This window comes from Pristiophorus japonicus, chromosome 14 (genome assembly GCF_044704955.1).
Source record: "Pristiophorus japonicus isolate sPriJap1 chromosome 14, sPriJap1.hap1, whole genome shotgun sequence".
NCBI lineage: Eukaryota > Metazoa > Chordata > Chondrichthyes > Pristiophoridae > Pristiophorus > Pristiophorus japonicus.
In genome coordinates, this window is record NC_091990.1 from 31,820,200 (window position 1) to 31,838,271 (window position 18,072).

Genomic DNA, 18,072 nt, shown 5'->3' on the forward strand with positions numbered 1-18,072 from the left:
TAAGGACCAAACATGACTTGATGCATAGATGATCTACCAGAGATCTCAAACCAGTTTAAAAGTACAATAATTACAAGATTATTTCAAACACAATGTAGATGTTATTTAAAGACATGCTTGGTTTAGGGAAATTTGGTGAATTAGGTTCATCCATCATGAAGCAGAAATGTTTTTTTCATTCCTCTTCAGAATAGGGTGACTATACATATGAAACATCCTTAAGATGCATTGATGCACTGCCCTCTAGTGCTCCTGCTGTATACACAAGTATAACAATTCACATTACTGTATTTTCTATGGAATGGTTATTTAAAAAGACAAATTTTGGTGCATCCTTTAACCCTCGTCTGATGATTTTTAGAATTTATCCCTTGCCTCTCCCGCCCTCCCGCCACCCACCCCGAGTTTTGTCCCCAACATAAACTACCAGAGATTCTCCTTCTTCCTGCCATGATGTAATCAGCCAGCAGGGTGCATGACTGAAGACAAGTCAGATAATCTCACCATTACAGCAGTTTAAAAAAAAGTTCTAATTTCCTAGTTTGGGAAGAAAAGAAGAGACTATATTTGTCTTTTGAAAACCCAATTAATGCTATGGACCTATAAACGGATTATATCTGAGGTAGCGTTATTGTGAGGATTGCCACACTGATCGGTTACTGTCTCTTGCTCATTTTGCTTTTGCTCTGTCAGAAACCAATGACATGTGTGGGAATACTTGGACACCAACCTCCATGTGTTCCTCGGATTCTACATTACAATATTCAGCCATAGGATTGTACACTCTCATGATTCGTGACAATCCTTGTTTTGCAGAATTAGCCAGGTGTCTTCAAACTAAGAGACTCTTGGGGAGTGATGAGAAATAGATTAAAGCTTTCATTTATTTAAACAACAAATTTTACTTTGACACAAAAGCAGTTAAAAGAACTGTGTGCAGTTATTCATTATAGTAATAAAGATTTTCCAGTATTGACATGTCTGTAAAGGGGTGATTTCCTTCCTGCACCACTCAAGTGTGACTCTGGCAGACTAACCAATAGGATATCAAACAAAGAGGATAGGTTCCTGCAGAAAAGAACAAAGAGAAAAACAAAATGCAAAAATAAAGCTTTTACAATTAATAACATTTATCAGTTTTAGTCGCCAATTTTTACCCAGATTTCTATTTTAGTTAAGGGGTATCCCACTTTCCCAAGTGCAAAGAACATTGACCTTTTCTAGTTTGAGATAAATCAATCTAGATCATGTAATTCGGCCTTACAATCTGCTCCAAATTACTTCAAATTTAACTTTTTGGAATTATGATAAATCAGTGCATTACAGCCCATTGGGCCTAGTGTGCCGTCTGTGTTAGGATGTGCCTGTAATCATCCACACACTAAGATGCTGATCTACGCCTCGTTTTGTGGGGAGTAACGGCCCATACAGTCACTCCAAGCTGCTCTCATGCTCCTCCTCATAGCTAGCGCTAAAGCAGTACCAGCATATCCCTGATAGTAGGTCACCCAATGACCAGGCAACAGTCTATTGCATGGATAAATTCAATATATTATTTAAATTGCTTGAGGTTTGCAGCCCATTTTGTTCAGATATTGACTATGTTTACTTTCAGCGATTCTTTACCTGCATGTTTCCCTGCAACATTGTTTTATAGTGACAATCTATTTAGATAGGAATAACTGGCCAAAAGGGAGATATGCTGACTAACATACCTTACTGATAACTGCAGATCAGATTATCTCATTTCAGTGTATGATTAATGTAATTTATTTATAGCCAATCTGTCCTGGTTCCAAGCCAATTTTCTTGATGGTAAAAGCAGATTTTCTGGGGATGCAAGGTAAATTTGTTCCAAAATATAGGAACACAAGAATATTTTACATTCAATAAAGTAGAACACTTTTCTAAAATAACTGTATAGACAAGAGAATATTAAACTTACTTTTCGTTAATAGAATTGAAGTTGTCAATAGTGGCGGTTAGGCTATTTGACCATGAGGGGCTGCCACAGTGAACGGTGGTGATGAGCTCAGCTGCTTCAGTGCTCTCTTGAGGAAAAGGTGCTGTTATAGTCTGCGCTGTCTGCTGCGTAGCCCAGCAAACAGCCTACTCAAGGCTACAGTTGGAGGGCCACAGTCATTAAAAAAGCAAATTTCTTTCTTCAAACAGTTCTCCAGTGCAGGTTATCCTCAAGTTTATTTTAAATCAGTGCTGCCATTTTCTTTGTTGCTGCTTTTCTGCCCTGGACGTCTGGTTGAGTCGAAACCATTGTGGTCTTCATGATGAAATTTCTGTGCATGCATGTTCCCCACTGGTGGGATGACACAGGCATGCAGAAAACAAATCCAACCCAGAACAAAGCAGCTCTCTTCTGCCAAAACCAGGCTCTGAAATAAAGGTCTGAGATAGGAATCTCCTGCCTGAGGATTGCAATGAAAAGTGGGAAAATTAGCAGGACTGATTGAAAAAAATAAGAGAAAACCGGAGGCTGCTTTACATAACTTTATGGATCGGGCACTGAACATCTAACAATATAGCCTTGTATAGGCTTGTGCAAACTGGCTATCTGAATAGTTTAAATATTCAATGTCATGGTCAAAACCAAAAACTTTAACAGTGATTTAAAATTCAGAAGAGTAGTTCAAACCTCTACACTTGCAAGTTAGACCATTACAGGACATAGGACAAGAATCTCGGTCTGAATTATGCAGTCATCCTTAAACACAATCAGGATCAGTTTAAAAATCTCTGTTGCAATTATGTTTGAGGCATAAAGGTGCTGTACATCTAACTCATGCTGAAAGCTTAGTTCAGTAACAAAGGGTTCTAGTTAACCCTTTGAGGACTACGATGAAAAGAACCTGCATTTATAGAGATGCTAATATTACTACTACATAAATACCGTAACAAATATTTAATTTCAGTCAGCATATTGTGTAATCATAGTTCTATAGGTCATATGTTTTCCTAAATCCAAGTCATAAGATTTTAATCTCAAAATTCGCAGAATACAAGTTCTGTAAACTGTATAGGAATTTTGAATACTACTTAGCAAATATGCTGCAGTCTACCTTTAATTCAAAATTGCTTCATTCAAATTTTAATCTGTTAATTCCACTTTTTCAGCATGAAATTCTACTTTATGCTTCTTAATTCAAATGACTGGATAATTCATTTTTAATGCAATAAACGACTTTCAGAGGTTATTGAAGATAATTCAGCAGAAACTACCCAACAGCTTCTCTTCATTTAAATTATTGCTAGAGCAAATGGTTTGCCGTGGCAAGTCATTTGTTATCATCCACATCTGCTCATTAGCTCTAGAAACTTTTATGCAAAATTGCAATACTCGGGCAGCAAATCAAGTCACATTGGACAACTGTAGAAATGAGTAGAATTTGTTGTAGGATGTCACACCATGACAAATCACTTAGCAAACATGATTGAATGGATGGGAATTCACTGGTCCCTCCTCATTAACAGAGTGACGCTAACTAGGCTGAACCTGTGAGAGTTTTGAAGAAGGGCAACAAACCCGAAACAATGATTGTGCTCTCCACAGATGCTGATTGACCTGCTGCTGTGCCCTTCCAGCTTTTTCGGGTTTGCTTCTGCCAGTAAACTGACTTTATAAAAAACGAAGACAAAAGACATGCAAGCACAAACTGCACAAAGTCGGGTATTTTTCCATTGCAAAAATAAGCTGCATTGTATATGTCACCTCACCACTGCTGTGGAGGGTAGGAAGAGAGAAAGAATGGGGAGGTGCGGAAAGATGCAGGTGAAGAACACTTCACACCTGTGGGTCTCTTTCTCTCTGAATGTAATTAGCTAGAAGTGTCATAAGCATAGATGCCAGAGTTTTCACTTCCCACTTATATGATCAATATTTGTTCAAAACATACAAAACACATACACACACACAAGAACAGTGATAACAACACTGTAGTAAGAGACAATAGCAACATGTACATATCACACATCTGAAAAGGGCTGAAATAGAGCTTTGATTGAACACTAAAGCTGGATAACAATTTTATGGATTTGAAGCTTTTGGGAGAAGAATGACATAAATCAACAAACCATCCTGCAATTTTGTTCCCCTATATCAGCCAACATCACTTACAGTTTTAATTTAGTGCTCGGTGAGGCCTGAACAATCTGTGTGAAGATGGAATATAGCTTCAAAGCCACAAAAAAGTTCTTACAGTTTTTCTTTTATTAGGCAATCACCTAAGTTACTACTTTCTTTTTTAAAACAAACGATAAAACAGTCCGTAAGAAAAAAAAAGAGACAGCGTTGAATTGTTGCTGCAGTAAATGATATGGTCATAGGAAGCAGGCAGACAGGACGTTCATTTCTTCACTGTTGGTACATTATCTGGTCGTTTCGTTGGAAGAATTTTTTGTTTTGGCAGCTTAACTGCTCCTTCCTCTTCATTTTCGCTCTCACAGATATGAACTACAACACTCGGAGTGCATTCTGTTCCTGCATGAACCTCGTACTTTTCACCTACAGCACAATGAAGGAAACACAGCAATGATTTGACATTTCGGCAAATGACAGCAAGTTGCTTCAATTAGCTGAGCAAAATTTCCCTTCTCTGTCTGATGGAAATACATGGATTTTCCATATCTTTTACAACAGAGCGTTAAAAGAGGAACCACGGCAATGCCCTTGACATTCTGGGTGCATGAGCATGCATGCTCATGTGTTTATAAAGCGGACAGAGTGGTTGCAGTAAGACACCAACAAAATCTGAGATGGTCCCAGTTATACAGTCACATTTAATTGAAACTATTTCTACATTAAAAAAGAGCATTTTTTGAATATATTAATTGCTGTGTTAGGATATACAGTGCACACAGAAGATGTGCCTAAAACAGCTATATTATACAGTGCTCATTGGGGTCTGCCACTAGTTCACTGCGTGTGATAGAATAAAATACAGAAATAGAATGCTGAACAATTTAGGGAACACGATTCAAATGAAAATGTCTCTGGAGACTCGAGAAATGTTTGATTGCCTTTGAATGGGAACAGAAATTGTTTGTTGGGAGGAGGGGCGGCTAAGAGAACGAGTGCCACTCAGACCCAAAATCTGAACACAGATTTGTACTCCTTGGGAAACATTTTGATGAGTTTTAAACTGTAGAATGGAGAATGTGCCTTCTTAAATTCTCTGGCTCAGGCCTGGGGTTGAGTTACATAAACTGTAATCAGTTCTGGCTGAATGAATATTAAAATCTCCTGCGCTCCACAAAGAATTAACATTTCACTGTTGGGATGCAGTAACATAGCTCTGTGCAGCTTTAGCAGACTGCCACAAGGTGGGGATGTCTGGATTTACATTCTTAAGTCTCCACATGATGAGTTCCCTGCATTAACTGTGCAGTCAGGTGGAGATGAAGAGCAGACGCTAAGTGAATTCAAAAAGCAAATGAGGGAAGATTAATCACCCTGGCTTCTGTTGTGTATCTTCTAATAACTAACTAGACAAAGGACAAGACCACTTGAGGTGGGTGGGGGTTAAATGAGGGAAAAAGTTACAATAAATGGATTTTCCCCAGCAACTTTATCTTTAAAGCATGTTTTGACTAGGTTTAACTTCAAATGTTAAGTAATTTACATTTTGCTACCTTATACTAACATTTGGAGGAACTGAAAACAAGATTGTATTTGCTTTTGGGGAAAAAGCAAATTTTCTTGAAGACTTATATTAGTAAGAAACTTGCTTCTGGGTTATAAGGTTTAAGACCCTAGATGTCAACATTGGGGAGTGGGATCATTATTTACCTTCAAAAAAAATAAAGTAACTATGCTCAGGATCCACTAAAACTTGGGAATAAATAGACAGATAATTAAGTCTTTAAGATGGATCACATGTATTTATTTTTAAACTGAAAATTTATACATTAGAAAAAGTGGCATCTTGATTTCTGTGTGGCCAGCTATGCATGGCTGGCCTTCAGCTTCAACAGACATCATTCAAATTCAACACATTCTGCAAATGACCAGTCTCTGACTGATCTATGCAAACTTGTCACACTGTAATTACACCTTCCCACCAACAGCAGCAGGTTCAGATGTTGGAAATGCTGCTTCATGGAGCTTGGGTTCCCTATGCTATTCACTGGGAATGGGCACAATGTGGGAAGGGGACTCCTGATCCCACAAATGATGTTCAGTAAAAGGGACTTGATCTCAGAAAAGTTTGTCCTTTCCAATTTTACTTATAAGTTTTAGAGCTCGTGGAGGAAATTTAGGCCTGAAATAATGCAACATCAGGAAAATGCTAGAAATGTATTTGAAGTAGTAAGAAAAATGAGAAAATTAACCTAGCATTTGAAACAAGAACTTGTTGAAAACTGGATGACAGATACAGCTCTGGAAAACTTCAGAGGCTCTGTGAAGCTGTTCACAGACTGGACAGATAGCAGCTAGATAATGTAATTACAGCATGGCAGGTTTCTGTAGGCAAAACTCATTTTAAATGTGGGCACAGGAATTTATAAAAGTGTGACAACAAGCAGTCACATAGTGCAAACAGAAAGTGCACCCAGATGAAAGATTTTAATATATCAGTAGGTGAAATGCTGCATCGTTTGCCCTGGTGCTGCCCTGTGATGTTCTATTTTGTTTCAGATGTGTGACACCTTTTAGTATTACACCTTTCAAGGGATTCCTTTGAAGAGGTACATTTGTTGGTTGGTTGCCAATTTCATGGACAGTCTATTGATATCTGTTAACTGTAGACTTTCTAGGCTTTGCATTGCATTGCAAACAAATCAGCCACAAGACTGTAGTGGCTGAATGTGGTGCTTTAAGCTACCCCCTCCTACGCACCAGGCATATTGCGGGGGGGGGGGGGGGGGGCAGGGTCTCAGTCCCGTCTGCTTTCTCTTCTGGAAAAGGCTTGCAGAAAGGCTGGTAGTTCCTGGCCAGCTAAGTTGGCTTTTCTTAGTCATGAACTCCCAAATCCCAAATCTACAACAATTTGGTTAGCAATCAGCTAGCTTTGTCTTCCCAGTGCTATTTCATGTGCTTAGCTGGCTGATTATAAGCCATGGCTGATTGGAGGATTTTAATGCTATTTTCGTCTCACTGGCACGCCCACTCTGTGTGGGAGAAAACTCCCACAATTTTGTCTGTGGTCTGAACACAGCAATTCTCTCTCAAACTCTCACTAACCCAGAGTTTATCCATGGATAGTGCATCAACAACGATTCATCAACTACTGCTTTTGTTTGATTAGATGATGGTTGCAGTAATTGCAGGTGCTGTTGTCCCAGAGTCAGTTTCAGAGTAATACAGAAAAGTATTTTTCATCAACAGCTCCAACAACTAACTGAGCATTTTCACGACAGCAGTTGCTTTGATTACAAAAATATCTTCAGTGTTTGAAAAACCAACACCTTGGTTCTGGAGGTACTGAAGTCAGTCATTTTTCATAGGGAAAACAAGAGCTTGTCGATAGAAAAATCCAGGGGTTTCAATTGACAAATCAGAAATCTTATGATGGTATCAGCCATGTGAAGGTGGGCATCTCTACAAGATAAGGCATCTGCACCTGCACTGGTTAAAGTGCAGCTACTCATTCTGCAATTCTCAGAAGGATCATTCTGAAGAGCATTTTTAATCAGTAACACTCTTCAGAACTGGTATACATACCAACACAGAAAGGCAGCTGTTCCACTCTGCACCCTGCAATCCAGAATTCTGCTCTCTTCTTGTCCATATTCCTCTCTGGCATATTTGGAGACTATAAAACCAACCAACATTTCTCACCGATATTCTGACTTCAGCACATTCACTATTCTTGCTGACATCGCTATCACATTGGGCTTGCTCCTCTTCACCTTTGCAGTTGGGAGTCCTTAAGAAACTTACGATGGGATGAGTTTCTTGTCCCTGTAGTACAGTACTCCATGTTGGAAAGCATGCTCGTAGCAGAGTTTGCCGTCGATAATAATCTGGGAAATGTCTGAACTAGCTGAACGTTTTCCTCCTCCATTTCTTGAATTTCAACACCGAGTCTGTAATCGGCATCAGCCATCGTCGTCAAGTGAAAATGCTACTTGCAGCAGTGAGGGGATGCCATAAAAGAATGCTTCAATAAGTCTCAAGTGCTGTTCCAATTGTTCAGTTGCATTTCACTGTGTGTTGTACTGCATCACTTAGTCAATCTTGAAATCCTTGAGCTATAAATCCCAGGATTTCAGAGCTTTAAAATTGTCTGGGATCCTCAGCATCCCAGGATTGCAAAATGTACTGCTTCACAATAAGATTGGGTTTAATTAAAGATATCTACATTTTTCCCACTGGATGAAGCTACAAGCTGCCCAACTTCCTTTCTAAGGGGAAAAACTCACCTTGGAGCACTTAAAATATTGAGCTCTGTTCCTACTCTGGTTAGTTAAAAATTCAATTTTTTCAACCACAATTCTAATGGGTTTCAGAAGTATTATTTTTTTTAATATAAACGGGCAAAAAAACAAAGTCACGAATGGCCTTGTCTGAGTTAACTCATGTGTAGAGCAAGCATTTTTTGCACACCAGGCACTGGAACACAAACTTTTCATATTTTTAAGTTTGTTTTAATTAAAAGAAAATGATAAACTTGTAGCAAGAGATCTGATTTGTACCACAAATTGTGTTTTCATTTTTACAAAATAAATTATGCAAGATAATATCAGATGAGAATGCTGTTTCAAAATACCAATTGAATATTCATAAAAACTGCTGCTATAGACCAGCAGAGGGCACTGAAATCTACTGAACCTAGTTTGTTCCTATACCGTGCTCAAATATGTATTGTTTTCTTCTATTCAGTTGACGGTAAATATTTTGCCTGCTTCTTTGCGAAAATAAAAGAATCAATCAAATGCTGACAGCTTATACCTGAGCACAGCAATGAACTTAATGGCAAGTTCAGGTCAACATCCAATTGCAGGTGCTTGGTAACTAAACCCACAACAGATGTCATGCATCTGAATGCACCTCAGATCTCATCCAACTTGGAATGTTTCTTTGTGGGGCAATGGTTTCTCTGAGGTTTGTTCCTAAACAATAAGTTAAAAAACTTGAGAGGAGAACACTTTACATTGCAAGATCTTCAACAGGCAAAACAGAAAGGACACATTCACCCTCTGGGATGGAGAATAATCTTTCTTCTATAGGGAAAAAGACAGTACTCACTGATCTCTGCAAAACATATTATTTACAACCTTCGCCTATCCATTAATCATAAAAATAACCCATTGCTGCAAAGTTGCTAGAGTCAACAAATATTTAAGACAATACACTGTCGGCTACTTAAACAAAAATGTTCAACTCCCGGCACATTCGCACTCCAATGCTGTCTGCTAATGGAGCTTGACTTGGCTGTGTTGGTTTAATGGCTGTTTACGGTAGTTTATTCAAATAAAATGCTCAGAACACATGCATACTAAATCTACATAATCACTCAATGCTACTTTACTCATCATGCTATATCCCACCTGGACCAAGAGTAGCAATTGCACGCAGAAGGTCATAATTAATGGTGGGAGTAGCATCTTCAATCTGATGCCATCCAACTGGAGGAGAGGCTGGAGGGGAGATGAGGAACTGTTTCACAGGTGGAGGTGGGGTTAAGTACGTTTTATTGACCCCATCTTGGGTGTTCTGGACCTGAAAAATAAAACCCATTTGGAAACTCTGGTTACCAAAGTAGCTTGATGAAATATGATGCCATAGCATAAAAAGCAAGCCTTTCCTTTTAATTACATTACCACTTTTTCCATTTAGTAGCTATGAATGTTTCTCAACTGTTTCTTGTCCCTTTGGGCACAGCACCAGGTACTCATTTATTAAGCCCACAGGACTCAAAAGAAAGCTGGTCCTTTTTTCACAGGTCACCCCTACTTACCCACATTCACATTAGATCCCTCAGTCTCTTCTTTCTCCAGGAATACATTTAATGGTCTCCATTTATATGGCCTGCTTCAATAGGTTCCCTGGTAACTTATTCCGCAAGTTCAATATTCTTTAGGTGAAGAAGTTCTGTCTGACTTTCTTTCTTGCACCCAATTTATTCATTTTTAACTTGCGTCTCCTGGAACTTGAACATAGGAACAGGAGTAGGCCATTCAGTCCCTCAAACCTGTTCCACCATTCAATCAGATTATTGCTGATCTGTATCTTAACTCCATCTACTCACCTTGATTCTGTAACCCTTGCCTAACAAAAATCTATCGAACTCAATTTTGAGATTTTCAATCGACGTTGCCTCAACAGGTTTTTTTTTAGGGAGAGAGGAAAGAGTTCCAGATTCCCAGTACCCTTTGTGTAAGGAAATGCTTTTCGACATCACCCCTAAACAGCCTAGCTCTAATTTTAAGGTTTTGCCCCCTTGTTCTCGACTGTCCCACCAGAGGAAGTAGTTTCTCTCTCTATCTACCTGATCAAATAGCTTCTCTCACTCTATCCTATCAAACCTTTAATAATCTTAAACATCTCAATTAGATCACCCCTTAATCCTCTATACTCAAGGGAATACAAACTTAGTCTATGCAACCTGTCCTCACAATTTAAACCTCAAGTCCTGAATCTTTCACTGAAATGAATAACTTTCCTTTATAATCTTGAAAACTTCAGTTCAATAAACTTGAAATCTATTTCCCAACGAAAACAGGCCAAGAATCTCAAGTTAAATTCTTGATACCTAGAATCATCATTGTTACTCACCCCTATACTCTCCCAAGTCCAAAAGTATCGAGAATAGTGACAAGAAAATGTACATAGTGCTCCATATGCAGTCTGACCAACACTGCAACAATACATAATCTATCTCCCATCTAATTCAACCCAGTACCTTATCTTCATTTTAAAAAGAACTCTGACTGTTCCACTGATTAATCCACTGTAATCCGAGAATGCTTGTGATTGACCTACTGTATCATTGCTCCATTTAAACATGCTCTGTCTTTTGGTTCTTTGCTCCCAGTTACTTAAAAGATATATATTGAAAATTTGGTTGCATTGTTCTTCAATATTTGCCATGGCTCCTATTGTGGCACCTTCTTCAAGCTTGGAGATTTTGTCCAACTCATTAATACATTAAAAAGAGCACGGGTTCCAATACTGTTTCTACTTGTAACCTCTTTTTAATCTGCAAAATGTTCATTATGACCCTCTTTTTCCGCCAGTGTACAGACCAATTTCCTATTCAGCATCAGACATCACCTCCTAACCTTGGCCATTAATTGCCAGTGTGGGACCTGATCAGAAGATTCATTAAAATCCAACTATGCAATTTAAGTTACATTTCCCTTGCCCATCTTTGAAAAATTCCATGAGATCAATAATACCGCTCTTTTTCAAGTTAGCTGGTTGTCCTTTAACAAGTTAAGTGTTTCCAAAGATCTCACCCACGAGATCTCTAAAGATTGTTTCAAAGACTTCCCTACAACAGATCTTGACCAAACCTTTCTATAGCCATCAGGTGTTTCTCTTTGCTAAAGATAACCCACAACTGTTGTTTCCAAAACCATGGAATTGCTTCTGAATATAGCGAACTTACAGGAATGTGCGTTAATATTTCACCAATTGCAACCTGCCTTCTTCAAAATTTGTGAGGGGAAGCTGCCTAAACTTGTTTACTTCCAGACGATCCACTTAACTTTTTTACACCTTTAAAATTGGTGCAACGAGGTCCAATTTCTACCCCATTGTATGTGAAGAGTTTTGAAGTATCTCTGATAGATAAGGCGCTATATAAACACAAGCCTTTCTTTTACCTGTGTTGGTTTCATTTTGTCTTGTTCCTTCTCTGCTGTTCCTGATATTTTATTATTTGACTGGTCAACCTTTTTTTCCTTTCTCACCTGGGCAAAGACAGATGTAAAGTCACTATTTAATAACTCTGCTATTTCAGTCTCCCCAACGTCAGTGTTTTCACTCAGGCCAACGTCCCCAGCATTGAAGCATTGGGCGGGCCACATCATCCGCATGACTGACACGAGACTCCCTAAGCAAGCGTTCTACTCAGTGCTCCTACATGGCAAGCGAGCCCCAGGTGGGCAGAGGAAATGTTTCAAGGACACCCTCAAAGCCCCCTTAATAAAGTGCAACATCCCCACCGGCACCTGGGAATCCTGGCCCAAGATCGGCCAAAGTGGAGGAAGAGCATCCGGGAGGGCACTGAGCACCTCGAGTCTCATTGCCGAAAGCATGTAGTAATCAAGCGCAGACAGCGGAAGGAGCGTGCGTCAAACCAGACTCCCCACCCACCCTTTCCTTCAACCACTGTCTGCCCCATCTGTTACAGAGACTTTAATTCCCACATTGGACTGTACAGTCACCTTAGAACTCACTTTTAGAGTGGAAGCAAATCTTCCTCGATTTCGAGGGACTGCCTATGATGATGATGGGATTCCTTTATCAATTTTAAGTGGAACAATATTTTCTTTCATTCATACAAGCACATGCAACAATAACAGCTTGCATTTATGTAGGTTTTAAGGAGTGTCTTAAAAGGAGGAAAGAGAGGTAGAGAGGCGGAGAGGTTTAGGGAGGGAATTCCAGAACTTTGGACCTTGACAGCTGCAGGCATGACTGCCAATGATGGAACGCTCGAAATTAGGGATGCTCAAGAAGCCAGTATTAGAGGAGCGCAGATATCAGTGGGTTGTGGGGCTGGAGATTACAGAGGCAGATCTCTGATCACGTTCTCAGTAATCTTGCATTTCACATTTCTCTTGGCATTTAATTAATTTTTTTCAATTGCTTTTACCCATGTTTATAATTTAACCAATTATCCCGCCTACTTGATTTTTGGATCTTTTGAAAGACTTCTGCTAATTCTGGATACTACTCTTTAACATTTCCAATAAATGGGGTTGTGGTAAAATGGATTTTTGTGGCAAAATAGACTTTGCTTGTGCTGTATTTTTTAATACCTGTAATATTTCTGTACTGTTCAGATCAACATGCTCCCTAATGGTGTTAGATCATTGCCTCTCAAGGTTTCTCAAAGGGTTGGGGATCACATCATGTAGAGTTGATGAAACTGGGAACAATAGGAGGCCCTAACAATCAATTAACTGGAATTGTCACATTCATTGACAAGCATCCTAGGCTATTACGGGTGCTTGCTTCCGTACAATATTGATGCATATTCTGGTTTAATTAAATCACGCAAAGTATATTCTCTGTAAACAGTTCAAAGTGTAGGCTCCAGTGTGGGATAGTCACTTAGATTAGCAGCTCTTTGTGTCATAGGATCCTAAAATGGTTACAGCATGAAAGAAGGCCAGTCGGCCCCTCGAACCTGTGCCAACTCTGTTAGTTTCACTCTTTCCCCATAGCCCTGCAATTATTTTTCCATCAGATACTTATCCAACTCCCTTTTGAAATATAAAATTGAGCCTGTCTCCATCACCCTTCCAGACAGTGCATTCCAGATCTTAACCACTCGCTGTGTAAAAAAGTTTTTTCTTACGTTGCCTTTGATTCTTTTGCCAATCACCTTAAATCTGTGTCCTCTGGTTCTCGATGCTTCTGCCAATGGGAACAATTTCTCTCTATCTACTCTGTCCAGACCCCTCATGATTTTGAACATCTCTATCAAATCTCTCAATCTTCTCTGGTCCAAGGAGAATAACCCCAGCTTCTCCAGTCTATCAATGTAACTGAAGTCCCTCATTCCTGGAATCATTCTCATAAATCTTTTCTGCAAATCATTTTCGTAAATCTTTTCTAAAGCCTTCACATCCTTCCTAAAGTGGTGCTCAGAATTGGACACAATACTCCAGTTGGGGCCAAAGTGTTTTATAGAGGTTCGTCATAATTTCCACACTTTTTATACTCTATACCTCTATTTATGCAAGCCCAGGATCCCATAAGTTTTTTTTATCTGCTTTCTCAATCTGCCCTGCCACCTTCAATGATTCACATACCCCCTGGTCTTTTTGTTTGTCCACCCCCTTTAGGATTGTACCATTTAGTTTATATGTCCTCTCCTCATTCTTTCTACCAAAATGTATCATTTCACACCTTTCTGCATTAAATTTCATCTGTCACACGTCTGCCCATTTCACAAGCCTGTCTAGGCTTCCTGAAGTCTATCATTCTTTTCCACACTGTTCACCAAGTTTTGTGTCATCTGCAAATTTTGAAATTGTGCCCTGTACACCCACGTCCAATTCATTAATATATATCAACAAAAGCAGTGATCCCAGAACCGACCGCTGGGGAACACCATTGTATACCTTCCTCCAGTGCGAAAAGCAACCGTTCACCATTACTCACTGTTTCCTGTCACTTAGTCAATTTTGTATCCAGGCTGCCACTGTCCCCTTTATTCGATGAACTTCAATTTTGCTGGCAAGCCTATTATGTGATACTTTGTCAAATGCCTTTTGGAAATCCATGAACATCCTTCTCGGTTACCTCATCAAAAAAACTCAATCAAGCTGGTTAAACACAATTTGCCTTTAACAAATCTGTGCTGCCTTTCCTTAATTAATCCACCCCTATCCAAGCGACTGTTAATTTTGACCCTGATTACTGTGTGCTCTGAAGGGACAGGTGGCTAATTGGCTGAAGCCCTCCAGAACAGCTTGGTGCAGCTGAAACTTCGGCCGGAATTTTGCTCAGAAGGTGGGATCGGTGGCGGGTCAGCTGTCCAATTTGAAATGATTGACAGCGGGTCGGGACCCTGCTGTCAACCCGCCTCCATGCTACTTTACCAGGTATTAGCACCTGACCACATTGCTGCTCTGGTGGCCTCACCATGGCCAACTTTACTTCACTTGAAGCTGTACGCCTTGGTTACCACACGATGTGTCAGGTTGGCACCACCCCACATCAGCACCATAAAGTATCCCTACAATGCCCAAGCCATTCCTTTCACTCTCATCACCATTGCGGGGGAACAGTTATGTCTCACCATTCACCAACTCGCTAAGCTACTTCCAAAGGTGCGCACAAATCTGTCTAAGAATGCAAAGTGTTGAAAATAAAGGTTTCAATGCTTGACAACACATTAACAGAAACTTTACATGAACATTGGCTAAAACTCATCAGTCCCTACCCTGATGTGTTGTTAATTGGTATGATTGGACTAGGATGAGGGCAAGTTTAAGGGGTGGCGCGTGAAATGGGGATGTGATAATGTAGATAGAGAGGGATGGGTGCAAGGAAGTTTGTGTGAGTAAGGATGTTCAGGAGTAGGATAGGAAAGGCAGAGTGATGGGGATGTGATGAGTGGCACAGCAGGATGAGGTTGAGTGTGGCTTTGTAGTAACGTTTCGTGATCTACTGCGCCACTGCAGCCAGGTCCTCCTGATCACATCCCCGTGTGTGTCCTCCTGGCAATGTGCAACCAGGTTGCATTGGTCTCCTGTAGAGGACTCTTCCACCCACTGGAAGGGAAGAGAACCTAAGGAGGGAGTCATGGGAGAGCCTGGGTGCAGCCCTGCACCTCTGTTCAGTGATTGTCAGTGTTTTCAGCAGTTCAATGCTGTAGAACACTGACAGCACAACTGTCAAAATAAATTTGTGCGTAGTCCCTTTAAGGAAACCAGCTTATGACACATGATCAAATGACGTCATCAGACCAGCTTCCTTTTAATTAGTCGGGAACCTCGCTAGGCGGGCTTAACAAGCCCAATCAGGGGAAAATCATGTGAGAAACTGGCATGGAAACAGCAGCGGGTTCGGACCCCACTACCAACGTCACCCATCTCGCTTGGCAAAATCGCAGCCTTCATCTCATAGATTTAATGGACAGTTCTGAAACACAGAAAAAGTAACACAGTTTATAGGATTATCATAGCCAGTGGCCAATGCTGTCTGTGTTTTAAAACCTGAGCCAGCTTAGCCTTGAGTTGTTAAATAATGTAAATGGTATTCTGTTGTAGGGCCCATGTTTTGAGAGAAAGCAGATTGCATATTTATAGCTTTAATACACTGAGGAGTGTAAGGAAATACATGTTCTCACTGTGAAAACAGTGTACCATTTGTTCATATATTTTATATAAATCAACCACTTATTGGTTCGAAGCATCTGCCTTGTCTCAGTAGACTGCTTTTGCAGTCCACCTTCTGCAAAAAGAGAATTAATGTGGTGGCAGGTAATATATTCCAGTAATTGGTGTATGGAGTAAGATTCCATTATGATTCCTGGGTCACTATTGTTTCCTGGACATTGGGCAGGAAAAGGTGCACCCCAGATCATAGGGAACAGGAGGTACACTTATGTGATTGACAAGTAAGGCTGCACTCAAGGAATATCTAGCATAAAGGCACAAAAATTACAAAGGCTCTATCCATGGAGAGATATAAGCTGTGTTCCAGAACAAAAGATTGCTGAAATTCTCATGCAGGCTTTAAGGCAGCAGTTTAATGTCTTGTTAAGGTGATTCCTGCATTCCTTTCTACTGTTTCTCTTCACAACATGTACAATTCACAAAATTTGGCAGGAGAAAACAATCATCCTCCTGCTCCATTTATGGCTGAGAAAATTGGGATTCTTGGACCCATGAATTCTCAGTAGCAAACGGTCTAAGAAGGTCTTAAGCAGGGAGGATGGCCTGATATATTAGTACATTTTTGAATAATTCCACATGATCAATATAGCATGACTCCCATTTTCAATCTAGCTGACTGTCCTTTAACAAGTTATGTATTTCCAAGTTCTCACCTGCCATTTCTCTAAAGACTGTTTCAAAGATTTTCCTACAACAGATCTTGAGCAAACCTATCTATAGTCATCAGGTATTTCTCTTCTGAATGTAGTGAACTTGCAGGAATGTCAGTTAACATTTCACCAAATTTAGCCCCCGACTTCCTTACAATTTGTGAGTATAAGCTGTCTAAACTAGATACTCGATAACTCACCTTTTTTGTTTTAAAAAACCTTTGTCAGCTTTGCTAAATTGAATAAGGCGGCTGTGGAATCACCCTCTGTAGAGAATGCCCGAGACCGGAGGAGGCGGACTTGTGCGAGAGTGGGAAGCTGGGAGCGGAGGTAAATAAATAGCGCGGCAGAGAAGGCCCGAGACTGGAGGAGCTGGACCTGTACGAGAACGGGAGCTGGGAGCAATTCAACAGAGGCAAAATTCGAAAGTGACGTTAGAGTAAAAAATGTGACATTGGCACAAGGGAAGAAGCTGATTGGTCAGTAGCTGGTGAGTGTTTTTTGTTAAGTTTTAAGTTTATTTCTGCTCAGTTAGTTCTTAGTCTATTAAATAGAGACATGGCAAGGCCGCTCCTGTGCAATGTGGGAAGTCCTGGATGCTTCTCGTGACCTGTCGACCACGTGTGCAGGAAATATCGGCAGCTATGGCAGCTCGAAATCCATGTGGCAGCTCGAGATCCGTGTTTTGGAGCTTGAGCGGTAGCTGGAGCCACTGCAGTGGCTGTACACTTCGTGGATAGCACGTTTCTAGAGGTGGTCACCCTGCAGCTTAGGAGTGTGCAGGCAGAGGGGGACTGGGTGACCCAAACATAAGAGGAGGACCAGACAGGTAGTGCAAGAAACCCCTGAGTGCATCTCGCTCTCCAACCTGTATTCTGTTCTGAGCACTAGTGGTTCCTCGGGGAATGCAGCCAGAGCCAAGTCCACGGCACCACAGGTGGCTCAGCTGCACAGGGAGGGGGGGGGGGGTGAGAAAGTGGAAGAGCAATAGTGGTCGGGGATTCGATAGTTAGGGGAGCAGACAGGCATTTCTGCGACCGCAGACGTGACTCCAGGATGGTATGTTGCCTCCTTGGCGCCAGGGTCAAGTATGTCACTGAGCAGCTGCAGGACATTCTGAGGGAGGAGGGTGAACAGCCAGAGGTCATAGTCCATATCGGTACCAATGACATAGGTAGAAAGAGGGATGACATCCTGCTGGCAGATTTTAGGGAGCTAGGAGAGATTAAAAAGTAGGACCTCAAAGGTAGTACATAACATAAGAATTAGCAGGAGTAAGCCATTCAGCCCCTCGAGCCTGCTCCATCATTCAATGAGATCATGGCTGATCTTCCACCTCAACTCCACTTTCCTGCACTATCCCCATATTCCATGATATCCAAAA

The 18,072-nt window shown here is 40.6% G+C and overlaps 1 protein-coding gene across 3 annotated transcripts in view; it reads right to left on the bottom strand.

Annotated features, from left to right (window-relative positions):
* Positions 1 to 416: 416 nt before the first annotated feature.
* The window catches only part of LOC139279839 (calcipressin-3-like), a 166,177-nt gene continuing 148,521 nt past the window's right edge, over positions 417 to 18,072 (bottom strand). For 2 of the 3 annotated variants that reach the window (XM_070899099.1, XM_070899101.1), the window contains exons 4-7: positions 11,785 to 11,871; positions 9,505 to 9,676; positions 1,946 to 4,516; positions 417 to 1,068 (exon numbers count right to left, since the gene is read on the bottom strand). In XM_070899099.1, the coding sequence (XP_070755200.1) occupies positions 4,359 to 4,516; positions 9,505 to 9,676; positions 11,785 to 11,871 (417 nt within the window). In that variant the 3' untranslated portion in view covers positions 417 to 1,068; positions 1,946 to 4,358. The remainder of the gene's footprint in view (positions 1,069 to 1,945; positions 4,517 to 9,504; positions 9,677 to 11,784; positions 11,872 to 18,072) is intronic. The other variant, XM_070899100.1, reaches the window with a different exon arrangement.